Source organism: Lepisosteus oculatus, chromosome 5 (assembly GCF_040954835.1).
Source record: "Lepisosteus oculatus isolate fLepOcu1 chromosome 5, fLepOcu1.hap2, whole genome shotgun sequence".
Taxonomy (NCBI): domain Eukaryota; kingdom Metazoa; phylum Chordata; class Actinopteri; order Semionotiformes; family Lepisosteidae; genus Lepisosteus; species Lepisosteus oculatus.
Window position 1 is genome coordinate 39084734 of NC_090700.1, and position 15988 is coordinate 39100721.

At 42.4% G+C, this 15988-nt stretch overlaps 1 protein-coding gene across 2 annotated transcripts in view; it reads right to left on the reverse strand.

Annotated features, from left to right (window-relative positions):
- mdfi (MyoD family inhibitor) overlaps window positions 1-15988 on the reverse strand; it is a 33144-nt gene that overhangs the window by 12835 nt on the left and 4321 nt on the right. For both annotated transcript variants that reach the window (XM_015342598.2, XM_015342599.2), the window contains exon 3: window positions 5755-5901. In XM_015342598.2, the coding sequence (XP_015198084.2) occupies window positions 5755-5901 (147 nt within the window). The remainder of the gene's footprint in view (window positions 1-5754; window positions 5902-15988) is intronic.

Sequence of the window (15988 nt, forward strand, 5' to 3'; positions counted from 1 at the left end):
AGTGATTCAAGGATGGGTTTTTAAGAAGTTTATTTCCCTTGACAGGCTCCTTCTGAAGTGTGATAATTAATGAATGAAAGATGTCAGGAACGAAGCTTAAGGCCCCGGCGAAGATTGAATAAATGTTCTCTTAAATATCAAGTGGAACGAGAAAAAAAAAAAGAAGCATTCCTTTGGAGTGATTGGGAGCGGGTCAGTGGATAAATGCAGACGTTTTTCACTCCAGGGAATTTAAATCCTGCTGAGACTATTGTTAAGTGAAAAATCATAACCTTCAGGAAGCTGCTTACGGGCTCGGCTGTAGTGGCTTACAGCCTGGTCTGGGGCTGGAGTTTGCAGGCAGCACCTACAGTACACGTACTGTATTAAACGCGCTGGGCAAAACGTGCTGGAAGTTGCTCTATAGGAAAGCAGGGTAAATAGAAAATGCATGACAAAGGAAAAGAGGTTAAAATACGGAGCAGCCGAACAGAGGAGGTATGTTAGCGCAAAGGGGCCTCCAAGGTACTTAAAATGCTTAGGAGGCTTTCTGTCGCTGAGCCTCCATCAACTCTGCTGCTCTTTGTCACTCCTCCAGCCCAGTGATTCCCTATTGCTTAGCCTGGTGCAGCACATGGGTTGCCAATCAGGCAAAGTGTTTTGGTTCCGCAAAGTATCGAAGTTTCCAGCAGCCTCTGCAGAGACCCGTCGACGGGGCTTACAGCCTCGTCCGATCATCCAAAAAGGCAGAGGGACACAGGTGCTGAACCGGCGGCGTTTTGCTTTGCAAACTTGCCGTTGGAAGAGGCAGAAATCCCAGAGAGGATGCGGCACTCCATTTTTTTTTAAACGATTGACCTTTACGAAAGTTTAATATAAAACGGAAATATAATTAGGCTTAGACTGTGGCAGCTCTGTTGTGTGTTTGCGGGGAGGAGGCTGTAGCAGACCAGTGGCAAATTAAAGCTGCTCAGTGCCAGAATCATGCAGAATTTTACACAGACATATTATTCCTTAAATTTCCTTTACAGTGATCCAGCTTTTTGTGCTTTTCCGTTTACACCTTCAGACATTATGTTGCCCAGCTGAAGACCAGATCAGACTTTAGACACTGTACAGACTTGAGCTAGTATATTGTTTAGTATATTAGAGCTGTTTTCAGTAGTATATAAGAGCAGCCTTACAAAGGCTCTAAACTTGTAAGAGAAAGCTTGTGGGTTCACATCCCAGGTAGGGCACAGGAGCACTGCGATTGAACCCTTCAGCAAGGTAATGTAATCAGATTGCTTCTCTAAAATATCTGGCTCTATAAACAGGCACAAATGTAAGTTGCTTGTTTTCTTATTCAGTATTAATTGTATTCAGCATTCAAAATAATCAGTCTAATAATATTAAATGACCTATCATTTGAACCAATTTTGCAACTAAGGTTTTAAGGATGGGGAGTGTTTAAGTGTGATGTTCAGTATAAATCTCAAAAGACTTTGTGTTGTACACGTGTCTCAGCTGCTCCTAGCATCCTTTATCTGGTCAATAAACACTTCTGAAAAAGAACACGCTGAAAGGACAGCTTAATGCTTTTCAATCATCAAGGTCTATAAAACTAAATATGCAAATTGAACAATTGGATATAACAGGTTATTTAATACTGTGGCCTTAGAAAAAAACTATCAATACTATGAATTTCCATTATCTTGAGTGAAACACCAGCCATGATGTCTAAAACATGTGAGTAAGCCAACAGTTTTTCTGGTAGAGAACAACCGTAACTCCTGAAATATCAGACAATGCTATTTAACCGTTTTAACTTCTAAGGAAGGTAAAAAGTGTATTTTCTGTTAAAACTTGCTAGATCAAAAACATGAGCGACAGACGTCACATCATGCTCGGAGAGGCCCAGTGTCTTTCTGTCTTTCTGTGCCCAGACAGCCTATCAGGCCTCCCGTTTCCAAAAACGCGTAACAGGCTGATGTCATTATATTGCACTAGAGCATCTGTGCTTGGAATGTGTTCACAGCTTCCATTTTATTATGATGCATCTCATAAACCAATAATTCCTCTCTCTTAATAATCTCCGACACTCTCCAATTCAAAGGAACAATGCGGCCACAGCCTTTTAAGATTCAAAGGATCTTTTAAAAACCAAAGCTCCTCATAAACACAGATGATGCAATTCTGTTTGCGTGATTTTATAGCCTTGACATAACAGAGGGCTCTCTATCAGCCAGTCTCCCCAGAAGATGATGTCAGTGATGCCAAGTTTTCACAGCTCTGACATGAGCACACCGTGTTCACTGTATTGCGTACTCCTCAAGGCGTTTCCAGCACAAACCAGCTTTGCCCTTTCACCCTCGGATATAAGATTTTCACAAGTCCAGAACCAGCATCCCATCTCCACTACGTGTCCAAACCGGGCGCTTTGACCACATGCTTGTCTAAACTGCTGGATTCTTTCTCAATAAGACAATTGCCTAAATTCATAAAGCAAAGCCCATGCCATGCAGCTAATTTAGGACAACATTGTGTATACAGCACAATTAATTACCTTGCAAGATGTTTCCGTCTACTGACTTTTTAATTTTTCTATTACTCTACTAGGAAATGTGCCTCCTTAATAAAAAAGGTAATTACTCCCCTCTACCAGAACAGAACTAGTTATAGGTTGGAAACATTTTTTTTGTTTCAATACGAGGCACGTTAAAATGTTCCATTAGATACCATCAAATTATTAAGATTATGAAATGTTTTACTGAAGTGAATCATTTCAGTTCAATGAATCGTTTGAGTTCCAATGAATTTCATAAAGGTAATGAACAAAAAAAATGATGTACAGTATAAAAGTGTCAGTCGTTATGCCTTTTTTAAATAATGGGGTCTTCAGAGTTACATCCTCACTCCACACATCACCAAGACTAAGGCACTAAGATGCTGTAGGTGATGTGCTGGGACAGTTGAGGAAATAGAACAAGGAGAGATGCTCAAGGGATATGATTTGTCACCCGTGAGGCAAGCTTACAAAAGACACGGCAGAGAGATAGTTATATATACCCAGCGCAGACACCAAAGAGCCAAAATAAAAACTCATCCATCAGGGGAATAATTACAGTACCTGAGTGATTTCTTCAGTGTAAGAGATGACAGTGTAGCTCTGAGTCCCTTCTGAAGGTAAGATCTGCGACAGACCCCTCTCTGGGCACAGAGCACCCTGCTGAGGCTCAGAGCAGAGCGCACTTGGACGGCATCTCAGACTTCTCTGGCTCTCTGTCGTAACCACTAGACCAAATTGCCTCATTAAATATCAGCTTTAAGAGCTGTTTGGTTTGTAGTGAACTGTGGACTAGTATTTTAAACCCCAAAAATCAGTGAGAATAAACTGAAATTGATAGCAGGATTTTATTAATTATTTTGGACGTGGGCTGATTATAGGTTGGGTTGGCAGGAACAATTTGTTCTGATTTTTTTTCTTAAATTGGGCCTTGGCTTTTCCTCTGGCTACATGAGGTGTGACTTTAGGCTGGGGGGGGTCATAATCTCTCATCTCAAATGGGGCTCTGAATTTTTTCACACCTTTGAAAGACGGAGGAAATGGCAGCTACTCACACATCCTATGAATCTAATAAGCCGGTCGTAATTAGGGTTACAACACTTGGGACTTGTAAAAACTCCGGAGCCTGCGATGTGTCAGCAGACAAGCCATGACTGTGGTATCTAGCATTACTTCAGCACCACATGCTGCTGAATTACATCACCCAGCAGCTGGTCACTGTTTCAAAACTGAATGAGCAGCAAGAATGCACTGCAGGTTATGCAAACGCCATGACACTGTACAGCTCTAGAATCACATATGAAGAAGACCACAGACTGGAAGAAAGAAGAGACTTTCAGTGACTTTCAAAGCAGAAGGAGAGCAATCTACACTTCTTTGATTGCTTTTTTTTCTTTCTCTCCTGCATATTCCTTTGTTCAACTTTTTAATTCAAGTCTGTGTTGTCATCTCTTCTTCAATCCTTATAAAACACAAGAAAGGAACACATCCGGCTCTTCTGGTTGCATAATAGTTAAATGATCATAAATTGTAAGCTACCTGCTTGTTAAAGGAGCTTGGTCTTAACCACCATTAAGCCATTTTTCATCTCTCTAACCCTTTAGGATTTCATATACTATATTTGGATCAAATCTCCATTTAGTCTCCTCTGTTCTAGACTAAAGAGACTTAACTCCTTTAATCTGTCTGTGTACAACAAGCCTCTAAGGATTGTTGGTCTTGTATTTCTATGGGTGATGACTACAGACCGACTACAAAATTGTAAATGATGTCTTATAAGTACGTAGCAAAACTTGAACATTATTGTCCTCCGATTTAAATTCCACATCTACCCTACACACTGAAACATTCAGTCTGCTTTTCTAATGCTTCCCCACATTGTACTGAGGACATAGAAGAACCTACATCTACACCGAGATCCCTTTCTCGAACAGCTTCCTGCAGCTGAAAGGCACCCGCCTGACATGTACAGCATGTGATCCCACTTCCCGCATGAATCACATTGTAGCTGTCAGCATTAAGTGCCAGAACAGCAAGCAACAACACCTTCTGAAAATACCCCTCACGGCTGGCTTCCTGGACGTAGAGAAACATTCTGCACAAAGAAAGCAAGTTCTCTGAAAATCCGAGGGTGTGCGCTGAGGAAGTCGATTAGTGTTGTGCAAAAGCTCAAGATAATTTCTCTCTGGAGAAATCTTCTTTTATGTGAATCTAATTAGCTTCACCCTACTGATGCCCTTTGTCATTTTTTATTCCCCACACAGGCTGTTTCTACTGGAACAGAACATCTGAATTGGAGGAAGAGAAGTGTGGCAAAGAAGGAACTAGATAAAACTGAAGTGCAGCTGCTTCTTTAAGGCTCACAGGACAGATAGCTGCAAACACTTGGGAGATAAAGCTTGGAGCTCTTTCACAGGACCACCCACAGAGCTGTGTTTACAAAGTTTTGTCTAAAATATCTTCAGTAGCACTCCTACTGAAAAACCCTAAATACACGGGTACAGGAGAAAGGAACTCAGCCCACAACAGTCCTCGCTCACCTGCTGTTAACATGCTTCTTCATAACGCATTCAGAATAATTCAAATGTGTTTTCATTCCTTTGGTCAACTTTATTCGCTTCACTAAATTAAGACAAGCCGCGTTTTATTAGTGATACGCATGAGGAATAAGTCTGTTTTCTGGAGCTTGTCCAGAGAGTTTCACCCCATTATAATGCATGCAATTTCCAAAGTTCTCCCTAATTTATAACAGCCTGCTGGCTAGCAGTTCTTTCTGTAATTCTCGTGTACAAGTTCCCAGCCTTCGGATCTTTGCTTCCCCACACTTCTGCAGGGATCTGTGCGGTGTGGACTGTGCTTTTAAACGGGGATGGCAGAGGATGCTCAAGGCTGCCAGCGAGAATGTCCTGTCCTGACCCAGTTCGGCACACGGGTGTGTCTGGCCAGGGTCACACCAAGGATGACTCAGAGGTGGTGCTGGGAAAAGAGCCCAGTATCTCCAGGCTCTTAGTCATCCTGTCCTGCTTTAACAAAGATACCAGTTATGAGGTTTAAGAGATTATTTTTTAACTCGCGTAGCTGCTGCAGATAGCAGACGTCCTAGTGCACTGAAAACGTATTTCTTATTCTAGACCTGGGGCGAGTTCTGAAGTGGTTCTGTCCTCCCTGTTACTTTCACAACATGGATTGTTGAGAAACTGATGTGCTGCAGATCCATCTTTCCCACTCACATGTTATGCTCTTGCTTGGCGTTGAAGAGTCCATCTTGAGAGGGGTTCTGTCATCGTTCGTGTTCCTCTCAATCCCATGGGGTACAGGAGGTTCCCTCGGCGTTGCTTCAGCATGGGATTGCTCGCAGTTTTCAAATGCCTCTTCTTCTGCAGGGCAACAGCAGTAAAAATGTTGAAGCGAAAAGAATGAGCAGCAGGAAACCCCTTCAAAAAAATGTATAAACAGAAGAACAGTGGTTCTTCTTTAAGATAATTTAGACAACTAATTAATCTACTGTACACCACGTCACCCCACTTGCTGTATTAAATTCCACGTTGTTATTCTGCTGTATTCTTTTTGGTATTCTCAATTAGGAAGATCCTGCAAATTGGACTAAACAGACTGTTGTCCGTTTAATGTAGTGCTCTGTTCAGAGGCACCAAAGAACTCCACATCTGGTGGGTAAAACAAAATAATTGGCGATTCAAAAGGTATACAAGAAAGAATGCCATATTACACCATGATAAATGTTTCAGAGGCATGTTTAAAATATCACAGCACAGCATTTCCATGGTCTAGTGCAGCAAAGTACGAAACACTATGGTAAAAAAAAAAACAGTAAATCTGTGACAAAAGCAGAAAGATATCATGGAAGTAAATTTTCATGTCGGGGCTGAATCATTCTGGATAAATATCTCCCTCAAGTGTGCTGGGAAAGATCACTGACATACTAATACTGCAGCTCCACCCCAGCCAAAAGCTGCTCTTTACCTGCATGGGTTCAAAAACACTGCAAACCAAAAACCTCGACAGAAACCCTGAACCTTCTAACCTAAAACCTAAAAAGAAAACCTGCTTGTGCAGAAAAGAACTGTCAGCAGCAGTCATCTTTCTTTCTCTGTTCTTCTGAAAGAGAGTGAAGGTACAGCACGGGCACAAAAGGGGCTGATCTCTTGCTCTGTATCTACTGAGAACAGGCAGCTGGACTGGGGTGGCCAGGAGTGTGGTCTTCATCTCAGCACTACAGAAACACAAGCGCTCTGTGTGTTTTACACATCCCTTCTGGAGTCAAACAGGCCCATTATACGCTGGCAATTACAAGAGCTTTCAGCCCTTCCTCAGACTGCCATGCCTGTACTTCAAAGTGCCAGGTTTTGACCTCAGAGAGGGGCACAGTGCTCAAGTTTCAGCAGCATGAAATGAAACACAGCTGCAGTTTATTTTCTGTCTTATAAACAAAAAACATCTAATGTGAAATGCTCCTCCGGGACCTGGTGAGGAAAGGAGTCCTGAGGAAGGAGAGAAAAGGCTAGCCCCCGTTTTGCTTCTTCATTACCTTTGAAATTCATATTGCTAAAGGATGTTGAGGCTGCCTGCCTGCCTGCTGTCAGAAGACTATAGGTGTGAGTCAGCCTGGCAGATGAGCTGGACAGAGGCTCAGTCACAATGTGGATGCCGATAACCAAAACACCCTTCCCACCCATGTAATTACCAAATTAAGTAATTTTGCACCCTGAATAATTTTCTTGGGTGACGCAGTGGTTAGGATTAATGCCTCGCAGCGCTGAGGCCCTGGATTCAGTTCCGGACCTGGGGTGCCATCTGTATGGAGTTTGAAAGTTCTTCCCATGATTGCATACAGTAGATTTCCTCTGGTTTCCCCCTACAGTCTAAAATCATGCTGATAGGTTAATTTGCTTCTGGGAAAACTGGCCCTGGTGTGAGTGTGCATGTGTGCCCTGCGATAAACTGGTGTTCCAGCCTTACGCCTCTTGCTTGCTGGGATAGACTCCAGCTCCCCCGTGGCCCTGAATTGGATGAAGCAGATAGAAAATGGATAGTTGGATAATTTTCTTCATTGCTACAAAAGGAGTTTTTCCCCGTCGCTGACTGTCTGCGGAACCCTCCCTCGCTCCTCCGCATCACTGTGGCAGAAGGAGAGCGAGGACAGTCCATCTGCAGGAACGACTTCCAGGTTTCACCTCCGACCTACGCCAGTCTTTCAAGTGCCATTTGAGCCATTTTAAGAGGGCTGTAAACACTGCAGACACTGATGGTGTAATGAAGGCACACTACTACTCCAGCACACTGTCCCAGCATTTACTGCACATCTGGTGCCAGTATCAGTGCAACAGGCATCAAGACTACAGAGCCCAGGATTCAAGGCTGGAATGGATTAGCCAGTAGGAAGCCAAAAATGGCCTGAAAGGCAACTTCTACTTTTTTTTTACATGGTAGAATCACCCACTGGATTTGTGTGGAGTCTGCATGTTCCCCTTTGTTTGCCTGGGTTTCCATTGGGTGCTCTAGTTTGTTCCCACAGTCCAAAGACACACTGGGAGGTTAACTGGAATCTGTGGAAACTGACCCTCGTGTTAGTGTGTGCGTGTTTCTGTCTGTGTCCTAAGACGTGGCCCTCCAGTCCTAAGCTCCAGTCGAACACAACCACGAGAACCAATTTCTGAGCCACTGGAGTTCGCACCAGGTGTGAGTCTTGCTGGCCCAGCAAGTCACTGGTCTTCCCAGTAGCTGGAAAGCCCTGGGGGCCGAGCCCTAGCCGTGTTTTGCCAAATGGAGAGCCAGCGTCATGGCTGGCTGGCAGTTCTTTCTGTAATTCTCGTGTACAAGTTTGCAGGCAGATCAGGAAATGCAGTGAATGCTGACAGATACAAACTGTTTACACATCATCTGTCACAAAATGAGGTTAATTTACTTTGAAGGATTGGGCTGTGGACTCAGGGCTGTAAATCTCTATGACTTCACACGGCCCTAACATTTTCTTGGTAACCTCTGTTACTGAATATGCCAATTAACAGCCTGCTGTCTACCAAACTAGCTGAACTTGAGTAGCTGGTCAGGGCCATTACGTGTACCTTTCTTTGAAAGGGAAAACCAAAAAACGCTTTCTTTTTGCTCTACTGCGAATTGCTGCACGGGACTTTTCAGGGCTTGGTTTGCCAGACAAACTAGCTCTCTTTAAGTATCCATTTCATGCCATTTCTTTAGTGGATTCCCCGAGTCTGTAGACTATATGACATTTTTGGCTGGGACTGTTACAAAAGAGATTCCAGAGAAGGTATCATGCTCCAACATCACATAGACCTCCAGCAAACGCAGACCAGACCCTGACAAGATATTTATCAAGAAATGCATAATAGCACATCACAGAGGCGTGCTTGGTATTGTCTTTGATCCGTCATCATACGGCTGTTGCTGTACCTGTCTTCTCAGATGGGGCATTGTTTAGGACAAGATTGTCTCGGGATTTTTGTCCCTCCTCTAGTCAGTAAACAGGATTAACAGAGAATGTAAGTATTTCCTCTCTTCGGGTTTCTTCTTCAACATGTGGAGCTCATTTGAAAAGGGAGCGTTTCACATGCTGTTTTCATTATGTCAATCAAAACGATTAAATCAGATATGAAAATTGCCTGAACTGGGTTGTTGTTTTTATTGCAATTTTTAAAAAACGGTCTGAATTAAAAAACTGGATTTAGACCCTGCAGAGGTTAGGGGTGGTGGGTTTAGACCTGTCAGATGGTACTTATTCAAATAAGGAGATGTTAGGATGAGAAAATGCCAGGATGGTGGCAATTAAATCTTGCGATGTTTCTTTTCGGGAGGGGGCTGGGTGTTCACTTGCCCATTTGCTCTGTGGTTCCTCCAAACTTCAAATTTAATACAGATGTGACTATGCTTGTGTTCCCTTCGCAGTGTGTATTTCTTTTTTGCTGTTGTTGTATTTCACCCACATTGGGAACCAGAATCTGTAACAACTGTCGAAAAACATCCCTGGAGTTTCGGAGTAATGCAACAGCATTTAGCAAAAACAACTCCACACTATGCAATTAAATTACAATAAAATGGGAATCATCATCTCTCCACCTCAACCATCTCTACGCACAGACACTCAGACTAGAAAACAGCAAGAAGGAATTACATTTGCTGTCAGATCACCTGCCTTCACTCAATATCAAACCATGTACTGCCAGACAGTCCTTCAAGTGGCAGCCGGGTGAGATTTCAGAATCAATTAGTGGCTAGCAGCCAAACGAGGAAGATGGACCAAATGCCCTCCTCTCATCTGCAAGACGTTCTACATTTGCGTACCTCTCCCTGGCCTGTGTGAGGCTCTGGAGAGCTGTCTCAAGGTACAGGTTGCCTGGGTATTTATGGGCTGCAGGTGTGCTCATAAATACCCAGGCAACAAGACACTGATCAAGAAAGCCACAGCTACATACCTTGAATAAACTGTTTCACTATTGTTTAAAAAAAGGAGATGATCTACTCTAAGCATGTCACCTTTGTGAACAGTCAAGGTTCAATTCAAGAGAAAAGTGGAACAAGATATGCAATGCTAATAGTGGTTCATTACCAACATCAGGGAAGCACACTGGCAACAATCACAGGTACAAGAACAATATGGAAAACAGGCTGTAACAATAATTGATCATACATTTCATATTTTAAATCACACTGTTGTGTTAATGAGGAAATTGTTTGTATTGGCGCAAACTACGAAAGTTGCTCTAGATAAAAGCACCTGTCAAACAAACAAGAAGAGTATTGAATGAGGCACATTTACTATAATTGCAGCACATTAAATCCTGCACATGCACATGCATGATGCACACAGCCAGCAAAGACAGTACAGTATTGTTGTATTTTGGAACATATCTGCACATACAGGATGATCAGACCACAAAAACGGCCAGCTCCTGAATGGTCAGAGCTGTGCCAGTACTTCAACCAAGAGGGATACAAAAGAGAGGTCTGGTATCGGGAAGGGAACTGCAGATCCAGCAGTGTCTCAGTAGCAGATCGGTCTTAACTTAACAAAACTGTTGAATTACTGTGCTTCAGCCAGTTCTGACCAAACCCCAGGAGGCTTTTCAAAGAGGTGGATTGAATTTCAGAGGATTTTCACGTTTTTGGCAGAGTGGCAACTGGGTTTTTCAAGCAAAGGGGGAGGATCCAGTTTCCTGCTAAGATAATATCTTGCCTCTAGCAGCTCATAGCAGCCCTTCTGCATTAGGAAATGCATTCCTGTCACACTGAAAGTGAAGCTACCTTTAAAAGAGGCAGACATTCCTCTCACCAAGCGGTTTTCATAAGAAATAAAAAAAACTGCTCATTTATTTGCACATGGGGGTTTGTCAGGGGCCTTATAAGTTTGAAAAGAAAAGATTTATTCTGGGAATTGTCAAACAGTTCTGGCTGTAAAGCAAGTCTTTGGAACTTTGCAATCCTGTTGGGTTAAGACGTACAGTAGGAGTAGCAGCATTACACGCTAGACCAGTGCAGCATTGAGACATTGTCATGTGGTAAAAAGAAAAGGCTGCCTGTGGACAGAGTGAATGAAGATCTACACACCACTGCAGTGGGCTGTCCTGAATAAATCCACATTCTGAGGTTTCTTAGTCCTTGAAAGTCATTTTTAATCAAGAAACAGTTTCAGTGCCGCCTTGAGCTCTCTTGATCCTGCTCTTTTCAGTCACTCTAGCCCTGACAAGATCAGCACTATGGACCTGCTGGGCAACGCGTTTAAATCTGAGAACAGGAAGCACATCTTTTCACTGTGAGCTGTGCGAGTCCAGAACGAGCCACCCAGCCATGCTGTCAAAGCCAATACCCTGGCTTTCTTCAAGATACCTCTTTTTAATTAGCTACTAAAAACTAAACGAGCTAGATAAGCTCTATGCCAGTTTGTGAATTGTCTTGTGTTTGCACTTTGACAGTATCACAGTGTATCAAATGGCTTTATGTTATGTAACACAAAATACTTTCCCATGCTGTCTAGAATCTTGCACAGTGCTCTTTCACAATCAGGAGCCATGTCTGCCAGAACTGTGTCTTAGTTTATGTGAGGTAATTTCTTGGATTCAGTTAAAAAGAAAAATGCAGTGATTTTCACAAACAGCAGCAGGAGAAAGAGTTAAAAGCTTTTTAAAAATGCATTTGGTGCTATTTAATGTGTTTCATGATTGCATTAGCAGGTCAAGGGAGTAATTGCTGTGTAAATCCCCCCAAATATATAAATAAACACAGTCAGGCTTCAGAAGCCATCATTTTTTTTTGTTAAAGGAACAGACTGATTAAGTGGAGAAAAAAATGCTTGTGATTAAAATCTAATCTAATAATACCAGCTACAGTACCTCTAGAGCAGTAAGAACGTCTATTATAACAGTAAACAAAAAAAAACAATGTGAAGATATTAATTAGGAATAAGTTATCATTACAGTACACGTCTCCCACGTCCAGGAGTGCCACTGCAGCATTCCTAAGCCATGGGAGTGCTCAGTCTGGGGGCGAGACGGACGTGCACTTTCGTTCAGTTCCACTGAAGAGGAGCCGCGCTGCAGCTGATGAGATCCATGTGCCTGCTGCAGACGATCACGGGGTAACAGCGAGACGGGGGGCAGAGGGCCTCCAACTGTGCTGGAGGTCAGCCGTCTAGTGGCCAGCCCAGCGTTAAACAGTGGGCATGATGGGTAGAGAGCGCGGCGGGCGTCCTGCATTCCCCTGGAGTAAGGGAAGGAGGAGGTGTGTGGGGGGGGGTGGGCGAGGACGGTCAACTCTGACTGATTGTGTAACAGCCTGGGGTGGAGAGCAAGACGGTCTGGGAGAGGGGGGGCAGCAGCGCGACGCCCCCATGTTGGGGCGCGCGGTACCGCTGGAGCGAGTCTGTGTTAGGGACAGGCCGCTGACGCTCCGCTCTCTTCACGCCACTGCTGGGGTGTCACTCAGCTCCCCAGGGCGCATCAATTCCAAACACAGCAAAGTCTGTGATTTCAGGCAAGAAAACGTCAGGTTTGCAGAAGCAGATTAATATTCTTTCAACTGAAACATACGAAGGATAGCTGGAGCACAGAAATGGAGAAATGCCTGTTTATGCTGATGAGAATGCTTACTAAAATGTAATTTTAAATAAGACATTAAATTTATGAGCTAAGTTGCCTTCCTATTTCTTTGTACACTGAGAGGCATTAAAATCACAACTAAATATTATTGGAACAACCAATAGGTTGTGTTTTTAATGCCTCACAGAGGCAAGAAGTAAAATGAATGTGTATTTAGATCAAATTTAAGACTAGGTGAACACCTGGCAGCTGATGATTAATGTAGACAAGTGCTTAGTGTTACACTGAGGTAAAACTATAAACAGGAAATGGGAAATGCTAAGCAAGAAAAGGCTACCTATAAAAAAGGCTGAGGTGGTTATCTTGATATCTACGTCTTATAGAAAGTGTAGAGAAAGAAAATAAGCAAACAGAATATTATGAAACTCAGTTAAAGGTATAGAGCTTAAAACAAGGGCCATTATGTTAAAATTGTACAATCCACTAACAGGACCTCATTTACAATAGCATACAATTATAGTCACCATGTTACAAGAAATACACTGCTGCTCCAGATTCAGCCCAGAGAAAAGCCACCCAGGCTTTTCCTGAAGCAAAACAAAGCTGAATGTGTTAACTCTTAAACAGAGAAGCTTAAAATAGGACCTTGGTTACTAAAATCCTTAAAGGCACTGATAAGGTGGACTACATCATAACAGGAGAACTTCTTAGAGTTGGGTCTACGTCAAACAGTTGTAGGAGTCTGGTACAAGCTGCCCACCAATGTTGTTGAAGCTGATACCCTGGCTTCTTTCAAGAAACGGCTGGGTGACATCCGTGGGTCAACTGGCTACTAACTACCACATGGACTAGAATGGCCTTCTCTGCTTTTTACCCTTCCTTATACTCATCTGTATTTTCATCTCAACAGAAACATTAATTCCATTACTTGGAAAAACTGAACCGACAGACAATATTTCAGATATACCTCGGTACCAATCGTTGTCTCTACAATGTTAGGAACAGTTGGCACCATTCACACAAACACTTGATATTGATTAAAGGCAGCAGCTTTTCATCTGAAGCATGGCTTATTAGAAGGGCTAATTCATCATTCTATAAAGGCCCCCCCAATAAATCGAAGTCTTCTTGGATACTTACAAGGCTCCTTTGGGTGTAATTAAAAAATAATAATAATTAAGCACCATCCTAAACCTACTGTACTTTTAACATGTTGATAGATTTGCAACATCTTAACCAAACTCATATGGTTCAAACGACGAGACTAAATGCTCACATTTAATGGAGCCGAAAACTGGAAATGTATTCAAAATAGCTTCAAAGCCCACCTCTGGAATTTCTCCAGATTTGCAGATTTTAGAAATAATATAAGCGCAAGCTCATTAAAGCTGAAAGGTCTTGTGTTTTACATTCCTCTGAGCTAAATTTAATTGCTTGGGATTTGAAGCACATTATTTTGTAAAGTTCCTTCCTTAACACATATTTTGAAAAGTCATTTTTTTTCTGTGTTGCTCTGGTTATAGTGAGAGGCAGTCCATAGACAGAAAGTTGAAAAAAAGATACCTTTTTGTCAGGGATTTCTTTTATAGGTGACTGCAGACACATCCCCTCTAAAGGTACACATTTTACTGACTGGTATGGAAAGCATTTAACTAATTCTAATTAAATTTGCTGAGAAACATCCTAGTCAGTTTCCAAGTCTAAAGTGCAGGAATTTAACTGTATTCAAATGTTGTTACGAAAATAATTTAAATGCAGAGGCTTTTGTTGAAAAACCTGTCACTCAACTACTGAAATAAGAATTGTTGACAATGTCTAATCAAATTCTCTGAAATTGGACTACAAAGGTATTAAAGGATTTGGAATGCATACTAGAGTCTGCAGTTTGAATAACAAAGTTCATCTTTTGCAAGGTCGGTTTTGAAAGATTGAGAACAGCAAATATGAGGTCCTTCACCACAAAAAGATGGGGTGGAATGGGCTATTTTTTTGAAGAAGGCATTTCTGCTGGTACAATGACTTTCAAATAAACAAGAGAACTGATTGCATCTTCACAGCTGAATTACTTGGAGTGCGCTTTCAGCTTCGACTGATGACAACAAAAGAGATGGATATATAAACAAACACTGTGGAATAAACCCAGCACTAGTCTTTAGCAGTGACTTGACAAACTACACCAGAGGTTCTTGTGTAAAATACATCAGCCCAATGTTGTGCTTAATCCCTAGCTCACAAAATAACATGCTCTGAATATTTAATGATAGGGAAACGAACCAACTGTCATCGCTTTTTGTAGGCTTCTGTGTGCAGTCAAGGTATAACTGTGACTAAGACCACTTGTCTGAGATAGAGAATCATTTTGAAATGCGAGGAAGGCTCAAATACTGATATACAGTACACAACATTAGGATTAAGTGGAATGATTTAATACACAGATTGCGTGATTTACAAAGTTGAAATATTTTGATCTATTAAAAGATTATAATGATACCACAGAACCCTGAAGTTATCTGAAGTCACAGAAAAAAAAAATCATCATCCAAACCAGAAATAACTGGAATCTGTTAACTTTGGCAAGAACATCTAGCTCTAGTATTAGTGCATACATGATATCTTACCTATTTCATAAGATTCACAATCGTAAAAAAGACAAATTACAGTAAATCAATTTGAATGTTTTCGGGCATTGTGCAAAAGAACAGATCAAAGGAGATTACCTTTGTGTGCATGTCCAGTGCAAGTTTTTATTGGGCCATTAAAGTTAGGAGGTCAGGGAAGGTGTTTTAAAGCTAGGTTTGACAGGAAACTGGGCCAAGCCAGTACATAGCTGTGGAGGGGACTTTAAAGTCAGGACACTTCATTGTAGAGAACTGGGATCTTGAGGCTTGCACCCTTCGTGGAGTTTGTCAGAACAGGAGCAGGGTGAGCTCAGAACATGTAAAACTCAAGTCACTGTTTAACCCTCCCTTCCACCCCGCAGGCTGGGTTTCTAAGTCTGGCTATCCATGACTGGCCCGTTAAAAATGCACAACAACGACATTCAGCTTCAATATTAAAAACCAAATGCACAAAGCAAAACAAAACAAAAAAAAGAGACGGACATCTTCCTATTGCTGCAGAAACAAAACTGGCGAGCTGCAAGAACTGCAGCCATACTGCCGCTCAGCATCACCACCCTGCCTTCCGCACACTGCGCTGCGGCTGAATGAGCCACTGTTCACCGCGCACACACGTCTGTGAAACTCCCAGCGCACCAAATAGAAGGGGACTATTTTACTAGCCCTCTGACCACTGCAGGCCTCCAGCTTGTGCTCCGCTGCTGCCCACAAATTAATTCTGCGGTCGCAGCGACGCCTCCCCAAGAAAGCGGAGTGCATTATAAATAAAGGCTGTTTAC